The 16,264-nt window shown below is 41.6% G+C and overlaps 1 protein-coding gene across 5 annotated transcripts in view; it reads right to left on the bottom strand.

Annotated features, from left to right (window-relative positions):
- The window catches only part of CAPN5 (calpain 5), a 114,835-nt gene that overhangs the window by 72,236 nt on the left and 26,335 nt on the right, over positions 1–16,264 (bottom strand). For all 5 annotated transcript variants that reach the window (XR_011558920.1, XR_011558919.1, XM_070749488.1 and 2 more), the window contains exon 2: positions 15,443–15,619. Coding sequence is in view for 3 of the 5 variants with exons in the window: in XM_070749488.1 (XP_070605589.1) it covers positions 15,443–15,604 (162 nt within the window). In the remaining 2 variants the exon portion in view is untranslated. The remainder of the gene's footprint in view (positions 1–15,442; positions 15,620–16,264) is intronic.

A 16,264-nucleotide genomic window follows, 5' to 3' on the forward strand; every position in this document is an offset into this window, starting at 1 on the left:
GAGAGGCTCAAGCCTCTTTTGGCTTCTGCCGCGGGGCGCTTTTGCGTTTTTGGCTGGGGGGAGGCAGGAGGGCCAGCCTGACCCCCTCTCTCCAGCGCTTAGCTCCCGCTGGGCAAGAGGGCTTGGGAGGCAGGTTCTGCCGGCCACAGGACGATGGCGGGAAAGAGGGGCGGGGAGGACCAGCACCCCCATGCTTAATCCCGCCCCCAACCACGCCCCTTTCCACCCCCACTGGGCCATAGAAAAATTGTCTTGCTGAAACTGGTCCCTGGTGGAAAAAACGTTGGGGACCACTGGTGTAGGGTATTCTGTTGCGAGTGGAAGAGTGGAGGGCTCAGGCTGGGCAGCTAGGCGAACGGGTGCTGCCAGAAGCCTAAATTGAGGCTGGAGGGGAGCTGGGCAGGAGAGAGGGAAGCCCGTCCAGGAAATGATTTTTCTTTTGCTGTATTTGTTTATTCTGCAGGAGTCGTTCTTAGGTCATAAAGATAAGATTAAGTTTGTTTGATTCTTCTGTCCTCCATAGCCATATTGTTTTCTTGGCAACCACACGGGCACAAAATGTGTTTTTTCTCTATTTTTTTTCCTGAGATCAGCCAAAGTTGCCTTCCTCGACTGATGCTTAATCTACAGGTAACTTTTATTCCTGAATGGCTTCCAGAACAACAGAATAACAACATTAGAACCTTGTTGGGTTCAACCCCCTGATCTATCTATCTATCTATCTATCTATCTATCTATCTATCTATCTATCTATTATCTATCTATCGCTCTACCTACCTACCTACCTACTTACCTACCTATCATCCATCTATCTATCTATCTATCTATCTATCTATCTATCTATCTATCTATCTATCTATCTATCTATCCATCCATCTATCTATTATCTATCTATCACTCTACCTACCTACCTACCTACTTACCTACCTATCATCCATCTATCTATCTATCTATCTATCTATCTATCTATCTATCTATCTATCTATCTATCTATCTATCTATCTATCTATCAGCTGTCTGTCTGTCTACCTACCTACCTACCTACCTACCATCCATCCATCCATACCTATCCATCCAGCCTGCCCACATGCCCATCCTAGATCTGAATGAATGAAACATTCTCATTGAACATATCATTTGTACAACTATTCCATTTGCACAACAGCCTGTGAAATTGACTGTTAATCAGCGTTGCTTCGTTAAGTGGACAGTTTGATTTCACAGAAGTTTGATTTACTTGGAGTTATATTCTGTTGTTTAAGTGTTCCCCTTTTTTTGAACAGTGTAGATCTATACTAGGTTCCCTTCCTTTTCACTTATCAGCAAAAATATGTAACTATGTAAATTATACTTTGTTGACTATATATATTACTTTGTCAACTATACTCCGAGTCCTCGAAGAGGAGCGGCATACAAATCTAATTAATCATCATCATCATCATCATCATCACGCAGTCCTAGGTGCTTGGGAAGCGCCTGACTGGTGATGAAATACGAAATCCAGCATAGTGATCTCGTTTGCTATGTTGTATTGACATCATAATAATAATAATAATAATAATAATAATAATAATAATAATAATAATAATAATAATCACACAGTCCTAGGTGCTTGGGAAGCGCCCGACTGGTGATGAAATACGAAATCCAGCATAGTGATCTCGTTTGCTATGTTGTATTGACATAATAATAATAATAATAATAATAATAATAATAATAATAATAATAATAATCACACAGTCCTAGGTGCTTGGGAAGCGCCCGACTGGTGATGAAATACGAAATCCAGCATAGTGATCTCGTTTGCTATGTTGTATTGACATAATAATAATAATAATAATAATAATAATAATAATAATAATAATAATAATCACACAGTCCTAGGTGCTTGGGAAGCGCCCGACTGGTGATGAAATACGAAATCCAGCATAGTGATCTCGTTTGCTATGTTGTATTGACATAATAATAATAATAATAATAATAATAATAATAATAACAACAACAACAACAACAACAACAACAACAACAACAACAACAACACAGTTCTAGGTGCCCTGGGCAGCAAACAATGAATGAATAACTGCCTGTACTTTCCTCAAGTTATTTTTCAAGAGGGAGTTGCAAGGATGCAAAGAGTTGTTCAGGGTCCTCTCCACTCGGTTGGAAGCAATCAATCGTGTTTGCTTACAGGAGTGACTGTCACTCCCTGGTGGAGCTTATCATAAATCATAAGCAGCGTTTGCTAGGAAGAACCACCAAGGGAAAGTTTATTACGCCCAAGTTAAGTCTACAAAACCGGCTGGATGTTTTCCATCCAGGGGCCTCAGGATAAGCCCGGAGGTTTGAAAACAACACAACATGGCTGGCTCAAGCAGGCTCACAAACTACCAGCAGTCCTTGACTTACGACAGTTCACTCAGCGGCCGTTTGAAGCTATGACATCTCTTTTAAAAAGTGACTTGTGACTGCTTTTCTCACTTAATGACTATTGCAACATCTTCATGGTCATTTGACCAAGATTTGGATGCTTGCCAACTGGCATGTACTTGGGACGGTTGAGTTGTCCCCCTATCACGGGTGTTAAGTCTATAACTGTTGGATTGGCAATATATTGGCTGCAGGTGTTGCAGGCTGCCACAAGAGGGAGCTAGAGTTTATAGCTCATTTCTCTGAGTCACCCTCTCTGTTTCTGTGCCAAAGGATCTCAGTGGACATTTGAAAACCATTGGAATTGACAAAATCTCCATCTGTCAATTGCAAAAGGCCGCTTTACTGCGATCGGCAAACATAATTCGCCGCTACATCACGCAGTCCTAGGTGCTTGGGAAGCGCCCGACTGGTGATGAAATACGAAATCCAGCATAGTGATCTTGTTTGCTGAGTTGTATTGACATAATAATAATAATAATAATAATAATAATAATAACAACAACAACAACAACAACAACAACAACAACAACAACAACATAGAAACATAGAAGACTGACGGCAGAAAAAGACCTCATGATCCATCTAGTCTGCCCTTATACTATTTTTTGTATTTTATCTTAGGATGGATATAAGTTTATCCCAGGCATGTTTAAATTCAGTTCCTGTGGATTTACCAACCACGTCTGCTGGAAGTTTGTGCCAAGGATCTACTACTCTTTCAGTAAAATAATATTTTCTCATGTTGCTTTTGATCTTTCCCCCAACTAACTTCAGATTGTGTCCCCTTGTTCTTGTGTTCACTTTCCTATTAAAAAAACTTCCCTCCTGGACCCTTTAACATATTTAAATGTTTCGATCCTGTCCCCCTTTTCCCTTCTGTCCCCCAGACTCTACAGATTGAGTTCATGAAGTCTTTCCTGATACATTTTATGCTTAAGACCTTCCACCATTCTTGTAGCCCGTCTTTGGACCTGTTCAATTTTGTCAATGTAATAATAATAATAATAATAATAATAATAATAATAATAATAATAATAACAGCAACAACAACGATGATGATGATAATAATGATGATGATGATGATGATAATAATAATAATAATAATAATGATGATGATGATTAGATTTGTATGCCACCCCTCTCCGAAGACTCGGAGAGGCTCACAACAAACAATATACAGTGTACAAATCCAATGTTTAAAAACAGTTTTAAAAACCCTTATAATAAAAAGCAATCATACAACCCAAACAAACCATACATAAACCATAATAGCTGAGGGGCATATCCATTTCCCCATGCCTGGCGACATAGGTGGGTTTTCAGGAGCTTATGAAAGGCAAGGAGGGTGACGGCAGTCCGGATCTCAGGAGGTAGCCGGTTCCAGAGAGTCGGAGCAGTCACTGAAAAGGCCCTTCCTCGCGGACCCACCAGCCAACATAGGTGTATATAAATTTTTAAATAAATACATATTGGGCACTAAGTTAGTTAAGTGAAACGTGCCTTATTTTATAACCTTTTCACAATACGTTTGTTAAGAGAATCATGCCGTCATTAACCCAATCCGTTTGCTTGTCGGAAACTGTTGTGGTTAGCTCTGGCCCAGCTCCTGCCCCAAGGACTGTGGATGTGGGGGAGACATCCACATGCTGCAGGCCTGTTTTGCCCCCAGTGGAATCTGCTGATGAAGGCTCCTCTGATCAAGGAGACATGAGTGAAGAGGAGGAGGAGAGTGGGGCAGACAGCTCAGAAGGAGATCAATTATCTAGCTCCTCCTTGGATTCAGAACAAGAGTTAATGATACAGCCACGCATGCGGAGAGCGATGCATAGGCAGCAACAACTGAGAGATTATTATCAAAGAAAATGAGGCCACCTGTGGTTGGGTGGGGCTGTGGTCACTAGTGAGGCTGCTATAAAGAGCAGCCTGTGGGTTTGGTCATTGTGGAGGATTATCTGATCGTTGTGTTTTGTGACTGCTTTACTGACTTTGACCTTTTGTGTGCTGATTTTTCCCCGCTTTGAAACTAAACCAGAGCAAAGTGTGTTTCACTTTGTGAAAGAAGAAGGACTGTGAATTGACTCACAGCTGCAAGCTAAGTATCACAGAACTGATAAGGGACTTGTGCAAATTACCAGTTTGTTTGGAGACGAGGGCTCTTTGCTATACCAAAAGAGGGCTTGGTTTAAGTGAATTTTCATTATAAAGAACATTGTTTTGAATTTTCAAACGTGTGTGTGTCTGAAATTTGTACCTGTGAATTTTTGGGAGGAGTCTACCAGAGAGCCCGACAGAACAGAAACTGACTGGGAAAGTCACAAATGGTGATCACCTGATCGTAGGACACTGTAATGAATACGTGCTCGTTGCCAAGCAACCCAAATTTTGAACAGGTGACCTTGGGGGGATGCTGTTACGGTCATAGGTGTGAGGACCAAGCGCCAGTCGCTTTTTTTCTTCAGTGCCGTTGTAACTTGGAACGGTCGCTGAATGAATGGCTGTAAAGCGAGGACTAAATGCAGTGTTTCCTTCTGAAAGCCCCACCCTTATCAATAGTTTTCTATTAGGAAAATCTTTGTCGGTCCCTAAAGTGATGAACTGAATCCATAAACAGCTTCCAATTCCATAAGAGGATTTGTCTGGAATTCAGCCCAAATTGGAATGAGAGAAGAAAACTAATTTGACGAAGCCAGACAGCTCGTATTTTCTCTGCTTCTATTCCTCTTTCGTATTATATTTTATTTTTTTACTTTATATTACTTTTCTTTTCGAGCACTGAATTAAAGCTGTAAATTCTGGCTTTTGTAACTCTGCTAAAATCTGTCAGTTTGCAAGCAGCTCGTTTTAGATGTGGTGGACTGGTTGAAACAAAGGATTTCCAAGAAACTCATTCTGGATTTGTTAGACCAGGTAAAATAAGGGGCTTCCTAGCATCTCATCCTGGATTTGGTAGATCAGCTAAAGCAAAGGGTTTTCCTACAATACTGGACAACAAAGTATCAACAGTAGAGACCTTCAAATTTCTATGTTCTATCATATCTCAAGACCTAAAATGGTCACCTGTTGTGGTTAGCTCTGGCCCAGCTCCTGCCCCAAGGACTGTGGATGTGTGGGAGACATCCACATGTTGCAGGCCTGTTTTGCCTTCCCCCCCCCCCGTGGAATCTGATGATGAAGGCTCCTCTGACCAAGAAGACATGAGTGACAGGGAGGAGGAGAGTGGGGCAGACAGCTCAGAAGGAGATCAATTATCTGGCTCCTCCTTGGATTCGGAACAAGAGTTAATGATACAGCCACGCATGCGGAGAGCGATGCATAGGCAGCAACAACTGAGAGATTATTATCAAAGAAAATGAGGCCACCTGTGGTTGGGTGGGGCTGTGGTCATTGGTGAGGCTGCTATAAAGAGCAGCCTGTGGGTTTGGCCATTGTGGAGGATTATCTGATCGTTGTGTTTCGTGCCTGCTTTACTGACTTGGACTTTTTGTGTGCTGATTTTCCCCCGCTTTGAAACTTAACCAGAACAAAGTGTGTTTCACTTTGTGAAAGAAGAAGGACTGTGAATTGCCTCACAGCTGCAAGCTAAGTATCACAGAACTGATAAGGGACTTGTACAAATTACCAGTTTGTTTGGAGACCAGTGCTCTTTGCTATACCAAAGGAGGGCTTGGTTTAAGTGACTTTTCATTATCAAGAACATTGTTTTGAATTTTCAAACGTCTGTGTGTCTGAAATTTGTACCTGTGATTTTTTGGGAGGAGTCTACCAGAGAGGCCGACAGAACAGTCACCTCAAAAACGTCCTCAAAAAAGCACCACAAAGAATGTTCTTTCTGCGGCAACTCAGGAAGCTCAAACTGCCCAAGGATCCAGTTCTACAGAGGAGTCATTGAGTCTGTCATCTGCACCTCTAGAACTGTCTGGTTCGATTCTGCAACCCAACAAGACCGACACAGACTTCAGAGGAGAATCAGAACTTCAGAAAAAAACAATGGCTGCCAACCTGACTTCCATTGAGGACCTGTAGACTGCACGAGTCAAAAAGAGGGCGGGTAATATATTTACTGACAGCTCGCATCCTGGACACAAACTGTTTCAACTCCGACCCTCAAAACGTCGCTATAGAGTACTGCACACCAAGACAACTGGACACAAGGACAGTTTTTCCCCCGAACGCCATCACTCTGCTAAACAAATAATTTTATTTATTAATTGGATTTACATGCCACCCCTCTCCGAGGACTCTGGGATGCACTGTCAAACTATTTACTAAGTCTGAACTACTATTACTACTAATTTTTTCTCATCTTTCCTATCACTCATCTCCTCCCACTTATGACTGTATGACTTATAACTTGTTGCTTGTACCCTTAACAGTTTTATTAATATTGATTGTTTCCTGATTCCTAATTTGTATCCCAAGACAATCATTAAGTGTTTTTACGTTGTTTGACAAATGTCACTTTTCTTTTATGTACACTGAGAGCACCTGCACCAAATACACATTCCTTGTGTGTCCAACCACACTTGGCCAATAAAGAAGTCTCTTTTCGTTCTGTTCTATTCTATTCTATTCTATTCCTATTCTATTCTCTTTTCTTTTCTATTATTTTCTATTCCATTCCATTTCATAATTCTATTCTATTCTATTCTATTCTATTCTGTCCTGTTCTATTCTATTCAGCTCACTCTTGATTTGTTAGACCAGGTAAAATAATGGTCTTCCAAGCATCTCATTCACTTCCAAGAAGAACATTCTGGATTAGGTAAACCAGCTAAACAAGGAAGGAGCTCCCAAGAAGCCCTTCATGGCATCGAACCAGAATATCTCCGGGACTGCCTTCTGCCGCACGAATCCCAGCGACCGATAAGGTCCCACAGAGTTGGCCTTCTCCGGGTCCCATCGACTAAACAATGTCGTTTGGCGGGCCCCAGGGGAAGAGCCTTCTCTGTGGCAGCCCTGACCTTCTGGAATCAACTCCCCCCCCAGAGATTAGGATTGCCCCCACCCTCCTTGCCTTTCGCAAACTTCTTAAAACCCACCTCTGTCGTCAGGCATGGGGAAATTGATTCCCCAGGACTGTTTTTGTTTATGTATGGTTTGTATGAGATGTATGATTGTTTTTATATTGAGGGTTTTAAACTGTTTTAATTAATGGATTTCTACTGTTTTTGTTGTTGTGAGCCGCTCCGAGTCTCCGGAGAGGGACGGCATATAAATCTGATAGATAGATTAGATAGATAGATAGATAGATAGATAGATAGATAGATAGATAGATAGATAGATAGATAGATAGATAGATGATAGATAGATGATAGATAGATTGATAGATGATAGATTGATAGATGATAGATAGATGATAGATAGATAGATTGATAGATGATAGATAGATAGATAGATGATAGATAGATAGATGATAGATTGATAGATGATAGATTGATAGATAATAAATAGATAGATAGAAAGATAGATAGATAATAGATAGATAGATAGATTGATAGATGATAGATGATAGATAGATAGATAGATAGATAGATAATAGATAGATAGATAGATAGATAGATAGATAGATGATAGATAGATAGATAGATAGATAGATAGATAGATAGATTGATAGATGATAGATAGATAGATTGATAGATGATAGATAGATGATAGATAGATGATAGATAGATAGATAGATAGATAGATAGATAGATAGATAATAGATAGATAGATAGATTGATAGATGATAGATGATAGATAGATAGATTGATAGATGATAGATAGATAGATGATAGATAGATAATAAATAGATAGATAGAAAGATAGATAGATAATAGATAGATAGATAGATTGATAGATGATAGATAGATAGATAGATAGATGATAGATAGATAGATAATAGATAGATAGATAGATAGATAGATGATAGATAGATAGATAGATAGATAGAAAGATAGATAGATAGATTGATAGATGATAGATAGATAGATGATAGATAGATGATAGATAGATAGATAGATAGATAGATAGATAGATAGATAGATAGATAGATAGATAGATAGATAGAATAAGGAGCTTCCCCAGCAATTTTAGAAAAAGGCCCCCAGCAAAATATTTATTATTCTTTAATCATTTCTTACTACGACAAAAGCAGAGTTGGATATTAATGCTTCTTCTCCAGCAGTTCCGATAACTGCTTTAGCTTCACGGACTCAGGAATGCAGAAAATCCAGTTGGACCTGGAGCCAAAGGCGGCAAAGAGACAATCGATTGCAAGAAATGAACCCCTGGAGAAATCCAACCCCCTTTCCCAGCAGTTGCCAAGCCCTTTTTTCTGAGTTCCAACTAGACCTAAAGTGCACCTGGAGATCGCAGTTCTGCATTATATTCAATAAAGAGTAAAGTTGTTCCATTAGACAACAGGGGTGGTTCTCGGATTAAATGTGATGATAAGGTGGCTTCCAAGGGCAGAGTGCAATTCCTGGAAGTCCCTTTAATTTCTGCTGGTTTACCAAATGAAGAATGAGCTTCTTGGAAGTGAGTTGACCTTCTAACAACTCCTTATTTAAGCTGGAAAATGGAAGCCATTGGTCTAATTTTGAGAAGAAAGCTGCCCAGATGGGTGCATGAGAGAAGTAATCAGGATCCAAGGTGGTTTAAAGGCAATTTTATTTACTGCGCATCGTTGCTTCCCTTCTTAAGGAAAAAAAAAGGAACAAGGTCTTAAGAAAAAAAAGGAACAAGGAATAGAGGTATAACAAGCAGGAAGAGGGGGATTGTGATCCCCTTATATAGAGCGCTGGTGAGACCACATTTGGAATAATACTGTGTTCAGTTCTGGAGACCTCACCTACAAAAAGATATTGACAAAATTGAACGGGTCCAAAGACGGGTACAAGAATGGTGGAAGGTCTTAAGCATAAAATGTATCAGGAAAGACTTCATGAACTCAATCTGTCGAGTCTGGAGGACAGAAGGAAAAGGGGGAACATGATCGAAACATTGAAATATGTCAAAGGGTTAAATAAGGTCCAGGAGGGAAGTGTTTTTAATAGGAAAGTGAACACAAGAACAAGGGGACACAATCTGAAGTTAGTTGGGAGAAAGATCAAAAGCAACATGAGAAAATATTATTTTACTGAAAGAGTAGTAGATCCTTGGAACAAACTTCCAGCAGACGTGGTTGGTAAATCCACAGTAACTGAATTTAAACCTGCCTGGGATAAACATAGATCCATCCTAAGATAAAATACAGAAAATAGTATAAGGGCAGACTAGATGGACCATGAGGTCTTTTTCTGCCGTCAGACTTCTATGTTTCTATGTTTCTAAGGTCAAACATTTTTGTCAATCTTTTGCAGATTGTCAAAAGCGCCTGGGCTATTTTTCACTCAGCCTTGAATTTCCTTCTTTGGGCTCTTCCAAGCTTCGAACGGTTCCCCTGCAACTGGCCGCTTTCCATGGGTCAAAAAATCTCCCTAGCATCTGCCAAGGAGACTCACAGAGGAGGAGAAAAGGCAGCTGTCAAGATTGTTTGGAGCAAGGCTGGAGCATCTCAAAGTTGGAGATGGTTTTCAGTTTGCTGATTGGATCTTAATTTCCTGCTCCTCTTTGCTCCCCTTCTCTCTTTGATGCATCGTCCGTCCCACCCCATTCTGGAAGTCTATTCAACTTTTCAGTTTGACAAATACAGTAAGAGTAGATTCCTTCCTTCCTTCCCGCCTTCCCTCCACTTTTCTTTCTTATCCTTCTGTCCATCCACTCTTTATTTCCTCCTTCCTTTCTTCCTCCCTCCCTCCCCTCCCTTTTTTCTTATCCTTCTGTCCATCCACTCCTTATTCCTTCCTTCCCCCCTCCCTCCTTCCCTTTTCTTCTTATCCTTCTCTACATCCACTTCTTATTTTCTCCTTTCTTCCCTTCCTCCCTCCCTTCTTTTTTCCTTCTTATCCTTCTCTCCTTCCACTCCTTATTTCCTCCTTCCTTCCTTTCCTTTCTTCCCTCCCTTCCTTCCTTTGCTCCCTCTCCCCTTCCCATCCATTCCTTCTTCCCCGTCCTTCTCTCCATCCATTCCTTCCTTCCTTTTCTCCATTCCTTCCTTCCTCTTCCCCTCCTTCTTCCCATCCATTACTTCCTTCCTTTTCTCCACTCTTCCTTCCTTCCCTTCCTTCTTCCCATCCACTCCTTCCTTCCTATACTTTTCTCCATCGAGCCTTTCCTTGCTTCCTTTCTTCTCCTTTCCTCCATTCCTTTCCTTCCTCCTTCCCTTCCTTTCCCTCCCCTCCCTTTTTCTCTCTCTGTCTGCCTACAAATGTTTCCCTTCTCTAGAGTTTCAAGCCAAGCCATCCTGGGAAACGAAACCCTTGCTTCAGGCCTCAGACATTCAATATCTAAAATATTAAAAAAGTTTTGGTACACAGTAGCATCTGTTCAGCATCTGGAGCGAGGCCTCTGGAGCCACAGTGGCAAGTCGCTCCGGATCTATTTATCTGCCAAGTCAGTTTCTCAGCTGGCATCCATCACCATTCATTAACCGCGCGGTGCCTCACCATCGCGGCCAGCGACGGGGCTCTAATGCGGAATTTGTGGAATTTGAATATGAGGACGCGGAGAAGCAGCACAAAAGCCCCAGATCTCTCTCCAGCCTTCCTTCTGAACTCCTTCCCGTTCCCACCCCCTCTGCGGGTAGTCCTCGACTTGCGACCACAAGCTAGCTCAACATTTCGGTTGTTAAGGGCGACGCTGGTTAAGTTCCGTCCCATTTTACGACCTTTCTCGCCACGCTTGTTAAACGAATCACTGCAGTTGAGAAGTAAATACGGTGCTACCTCTACTTACGAGCTTAGTTCGTTCCGTGAATAGGTTCTTAAGTAGAAATGTTCTTAAGTAGAAGCCATTTTTCCCATAGGAATCCATGTAAAAGCAAATAATGCCTGCAAACCCATTAGGAAAGAAAGAAAAGCTCGGAATTTGGGTGGGAGGAGGAGGAAGAGGAGGAGGAGGAAGAAGAAAAGGAGGAGGAGAGTTGCTGCCAAAGGAAGAAGGTGGGGGGAGGGGAAACAAAAAAATCCAAAAATTTAAGGCTAAAAAAAAAAAAAGAGGGACCCAGGTGGTGAGGAGCATGCGCCTCCCATACACCTGGCGTGAAGCTGCCTCCCATAAACTGTTTCCCATACACTAGTGTTTTTAATAGGAAAGTGAACACAAGAACAAGGGGGCACAATCTGAAGTTAGTTGGGGGAAAGATCAAAAGCAACGTGAGAAAATATTATTTCACTGAAAGAGTAGTAGATGCTTGAAACAAACTTCCAGCAGACGTGGTACATAAATCCACAGGAACTGAATGTAAACATGCCTGGGATAAACATAGATCCATCCTAAGATAAAACACAGGAAATAGTATAAGGGCAGACTAGATGGACCATGAGGTCTTTTTCCGCCGTCAGACTTCTATGTTTCTATGTTTCTAGCTGCTGCTGCTGCGGCTACCTGCTTCCTCTTCCTTCCCATGCTGAAGGGCTCCCTCTCCTCTTGCTCGCTCGCTTTGTAGCCAGCGCCTTTCCCTCTCTGTGGTGACTCCTCGGCTGCCCAGAGCGAAGGGAACTTTTCTTTTCTCTGGGCGCTGGCAGAGGTTTATTCCATCTCCAAGCGCCCAGAGAAAGGAAAATGCTTCGTTCACTTTGGACTACCAAAGCCTCCTTAAGCACCACCGAAAGGCTCCTCTGGCAGCCCACATGGCCGGGATTAAAGGGGGAATGGCAGGAAATTGGCCAGACCTTCCTGCTGCTCTCAAATTTCCTGGGAAATTCCTCCTTAGTTCTAGGTTGCTTCTCTCCTTGATTAGTTTCCACCCATTGCTTCTTGTTCTACCCTCAGGTGCTTTGGAGAATAGCTTGACTCCTTCTTCTTTGTGGCAACCCCTGAGATATTGGAAGGCTGCTATCATGTCTCCCCTGGTCCTTCTATTCAACAAACTAGACATAAACCCAGTTCCTGCAACCCTTCTTCCTATGTTAAGAACAAGAATATAAAAACATTAAAAACAAGGTAATAGCAAGAACAATAAACAAATAGGAAAAATACCAATGATGTATCAACAACTCGATCCACAGCTCACATTAGAGAACCATCTTTCAGCTGTGGCGAGGGGGGCGTTTGCCCAGGTTCGCCTGGTGCACCAGTTGCGGCCCTATCTGGACCGGGACTCACTGCTCACAGTCACTCACGCCCTCATCACCTCGAGGTTCGACTACTGTAATGCTCTCTACATGGGGCTACCTTTGAAAAGTGTCCAGAAACGTCAGATCGTGCAGAATGCAGCTGCGAGAGCAATCATGGGCTGTCCCAAATATGCCCATGTTACACCAACACTCCGCAGTCTGCATTGGTTGCCGATCAGTTTCCGGTCACAATTCAAAGTGTTGGTTATGACCTATAAAGCCCTTCATGGCATCGGGCCAGAATATCTCCGGGACCGCCTTCTGCCGCACGAATCCCAGCGACCAATTAAGTCCCACAGAGTTGGCCTTCTCCGGGTCCCGTCGACTAAACAATGCCGTTTGGCGGGACCCAGGGGAAGAGCCTTCTCTGTGGCGGCCCCGACCCTCTGGAACCAGCTCCCCCCAGAGATTAGAACTTCCCCCACCCTCCTCGCCTTTCGTAAACTCCTTAAAACCCACCTTTGCCGTCAGGCATGGGGGAATTGAAACATCTCCCCCGGGCCTATACAGTTATGTATGGTATGTTTGTACGTATGTCTGCTTTTAATAATGGGGCTTTTAGTGTTTCTTTTAAATTATTAGATTTTTTATATATTGTTTATTATTGCTGTGAGCCGCCCCGAGTCTACGGAGAGGGGCGGCATACAAATCTAATAAATAAATAAATAAATAAATAAATAAATAAATAAACTAACTCTTTAAATTAAAACTGACATCAAACCACGGTCTGTTGGCAGAGGACCATCTCTTCCAACAAAAACCAGACAAGAGCTGTGTTATTCTCTCTGAAATTCAAATGGATTTTTGTCTGGAGGTTGCAGCTGGGAGAAATGACATTTATCTTGTCAGATGGACAATTGCATCATTTTGGAAACCGAAATGCACTCGTTCAAACTGTGCATTAAAAGCCTTGGGAGATTCCCCCTTGTCCTAGTAACTACAACAAAGAAGTAGCACGAATTAAAATACATGTACCGAAAGTTAAGATTTAAACCTATTGTTTCAACTCCCACCCTCAAAACATCGCTACAGAGCACTGCACACAAAGACAACTGGACACAAGAACAGTTTTTCCCCGAACGCCATCACTCTGCTAAACAAATAATTCCCTCAACACTGTCAGACTTTCTACTAAATCTGCACTTCTATTCTACTAGTTTTTCTCATCATTCCTTTCACCCATTTCCTCCCATGTTGACTGTATGACTGTAACTTGTTGCTTATATCCTAAGATTTTTATTAATATTGCTTCTTCATTGCTTATTTGACCCCTATGACAATCATTAAGCGTCGTACCACATGATTCTTGACAAATGTATATTTTATTTTATGTACGCTGAGAGCATCTGCACCAAGACAAATTCCTTGTGTGTCCAATCACACTTGGCCAATAAAAATTCTATTCTATTCTATTCTATTGGAAAGGAGATTTTGAAAAAAGAGGGATGAGTAAGAGCTAGAGAAACATTTTAATTTTAATAGAACTATCCACTTAGGGAAGGATTTAGAGCAGGGGTCTCAAACTCAATTTACCTGGGGGGGTGCTGGAGTTAGAGTCTAGGTGAGGCTGAGCTGCATCAGGTTTTCCGCAAGAAATCAACACCCCCCCCCCCCCCCGGAGATTAGAACAGCCCCCACCCTCCTTGCCTTTCATAAGTTACTCAAGACCCACCTTTGTTGTCAGGCATGGAGTAACTGAGACAACCCTCAGCACATATAGTTTATGTATGGTATGACTGTGTTGTATGGTTTTTAATGATGGGTTTTTAAAATGTTTTGTTTCTTTTTAAATATTGGATTTGTATATTATTGTGATTGCTGTGAGCCGCTCCGAGTCTTCAGAGAGGTGGCGGCATACGAATCTAATTAATAATAGTAATAGTAATAATAATAATAATTGGCTGCCAATCAGTTTCCGGTCACAATTCAAAGTGTTGGTCATGACCTTTAAAGCCCTACATGGCATTGGACCAGATTACCTCCGGAACTGCCTGCTACCGCACGAATCCCAGCGACCGATAAGGTCCCACAGAGTTGGCCTTCTCCGGGTCCCGTCGACTAAATAATGTCGTTTGGCGGGCCCCAGGGGAAGAGCCTTCTCTGTGGCGGCCCCGGCCCTCTGGAACCAACTCCCCCCGGAGATTAGAACTGCCCCCACCCTCCCTGTCTTTTGTAAACTACTCAAGACTCACTTGTACCGCCAGGCATGGAGGAGTTGAGATATTCCTTCCCCCTCGGCCATTACAGGTTATGCATGGTATGTCTGTGTGTATGTTTGGTTTTATAATAAGGGTTTTTAGTTGTTTTATTATTGGATTATTACATGCTGTTTTTATCATTGTTAGCCGCCACGAGTCCACAGAGAGGGGCGGCATACAAATCCAATAAATTATTATTATTATTATTATTATTAATAATAATAATAATAATAATAATAATAATAATAATAATAATAATAATAATAATATTAAATGTACCTGCTTTTGTGAAAAACAGGCCTGTTTTTTCGCATGTTTTTGCCCCCAGGAGCATTTTGCAGGCACCCCAAATCCTCTGCCCTCCCCATTTTTGCAGAAACACAACATGCAGGGTGGAGTTTTGCAGGCCCCAAATGGCTGTATTTGTTGTATAAGACGCACCAACGTTTCCACCCTCTTTTGGGGGGGTGGAAGTGCGTCTTATACTCCAAAAAGTATGGCAAGTTCAAATGTTTCAGTTCAAATTCCGTCAAGCAGGGTAGAACTTTCAAGTCCATCTCCGACACTTGAGAACCCCAACAAATCCCAGGACCTGTCTTCCCACTTGGGCCTTACTTTGGGTCGCTTCCACTGGATCCCCTGAATCCGAGACTTGTAGAAGAGCGAGTCATCGTTGGCTGGAAAGAGCGGATCTTCAAACAAAGTTTTCCTCCTCTGACATTCCTTCTTCAAAGTTGAGTACCGCTGGTTTTCATATGGCTTCACGGATGAGAACATTCTTCCCGGTCACCCCTAGAAGGACAGAAGACAAAAAACTCAACAAGGGGACACAAAGGCAACAGACCAAAAAACCCTGTATCCAACCTTGGATGTTGTACTCCGAGCACGTCCAGAAGATTAATAGGTTGGGGAAGATCCTACCCAACCCATGACGGATCCAGTGAAGATGATTTTGGACACCAAACAAGAGTTATAATTACTTACCTACCTACCTACCTACTTACTTACTTACATTCTCTTCTTTCTTTCTTTCTTTCCTTCCTTCCTTCTTTCTTACTTTCTTTTTTTCTTTTTTCTTTCTTTCTTTCTTACTTACTTACTTTCTTTTTTTCTTTCTTTCTTTCTTACTTACTTACTTACTTTCTTTTTTTCTTTCTTCCTTTTACTTACTTTTTTCTTTCTTTCTTTCTTTCTTTCTTACTTACTTTCTTTTTTTCTTTCTTTCTTACTTACTTACTTACTTTCTTTCTTTTTTTTTCTTTCTTTCTTTCTTACTTACTTACTTTTTTCTTTCTTTCTTTCTTTCTTTCTTTCTTTCTTTCTTTCTTTCTTTCTTTCTTTCTTACTTACTTACTTACTTACTTACTTACTTACTTACTTACTTACTTACTAGATTTGTATGCCGCCCCTTTCCGTAGACTCGGGGCAGCTCAATAG

This window comes from Erythrolamprus reginae, chromosome 4 (genome assembly GCF_031021105.1).
Source record: "Erythrolamprus reginae isolate rEryReg1 chromosome 4, rEryReg1.hap1, whole genome shotgun sequence".
In the NCBI taxonomy this organism is placed as follows: Eukaryota; Metazoa; Chordata; class Lepidosauria; order Squamata; family Dipsadidae; genus Erythrolamprus; species Erythrolamprus reginae.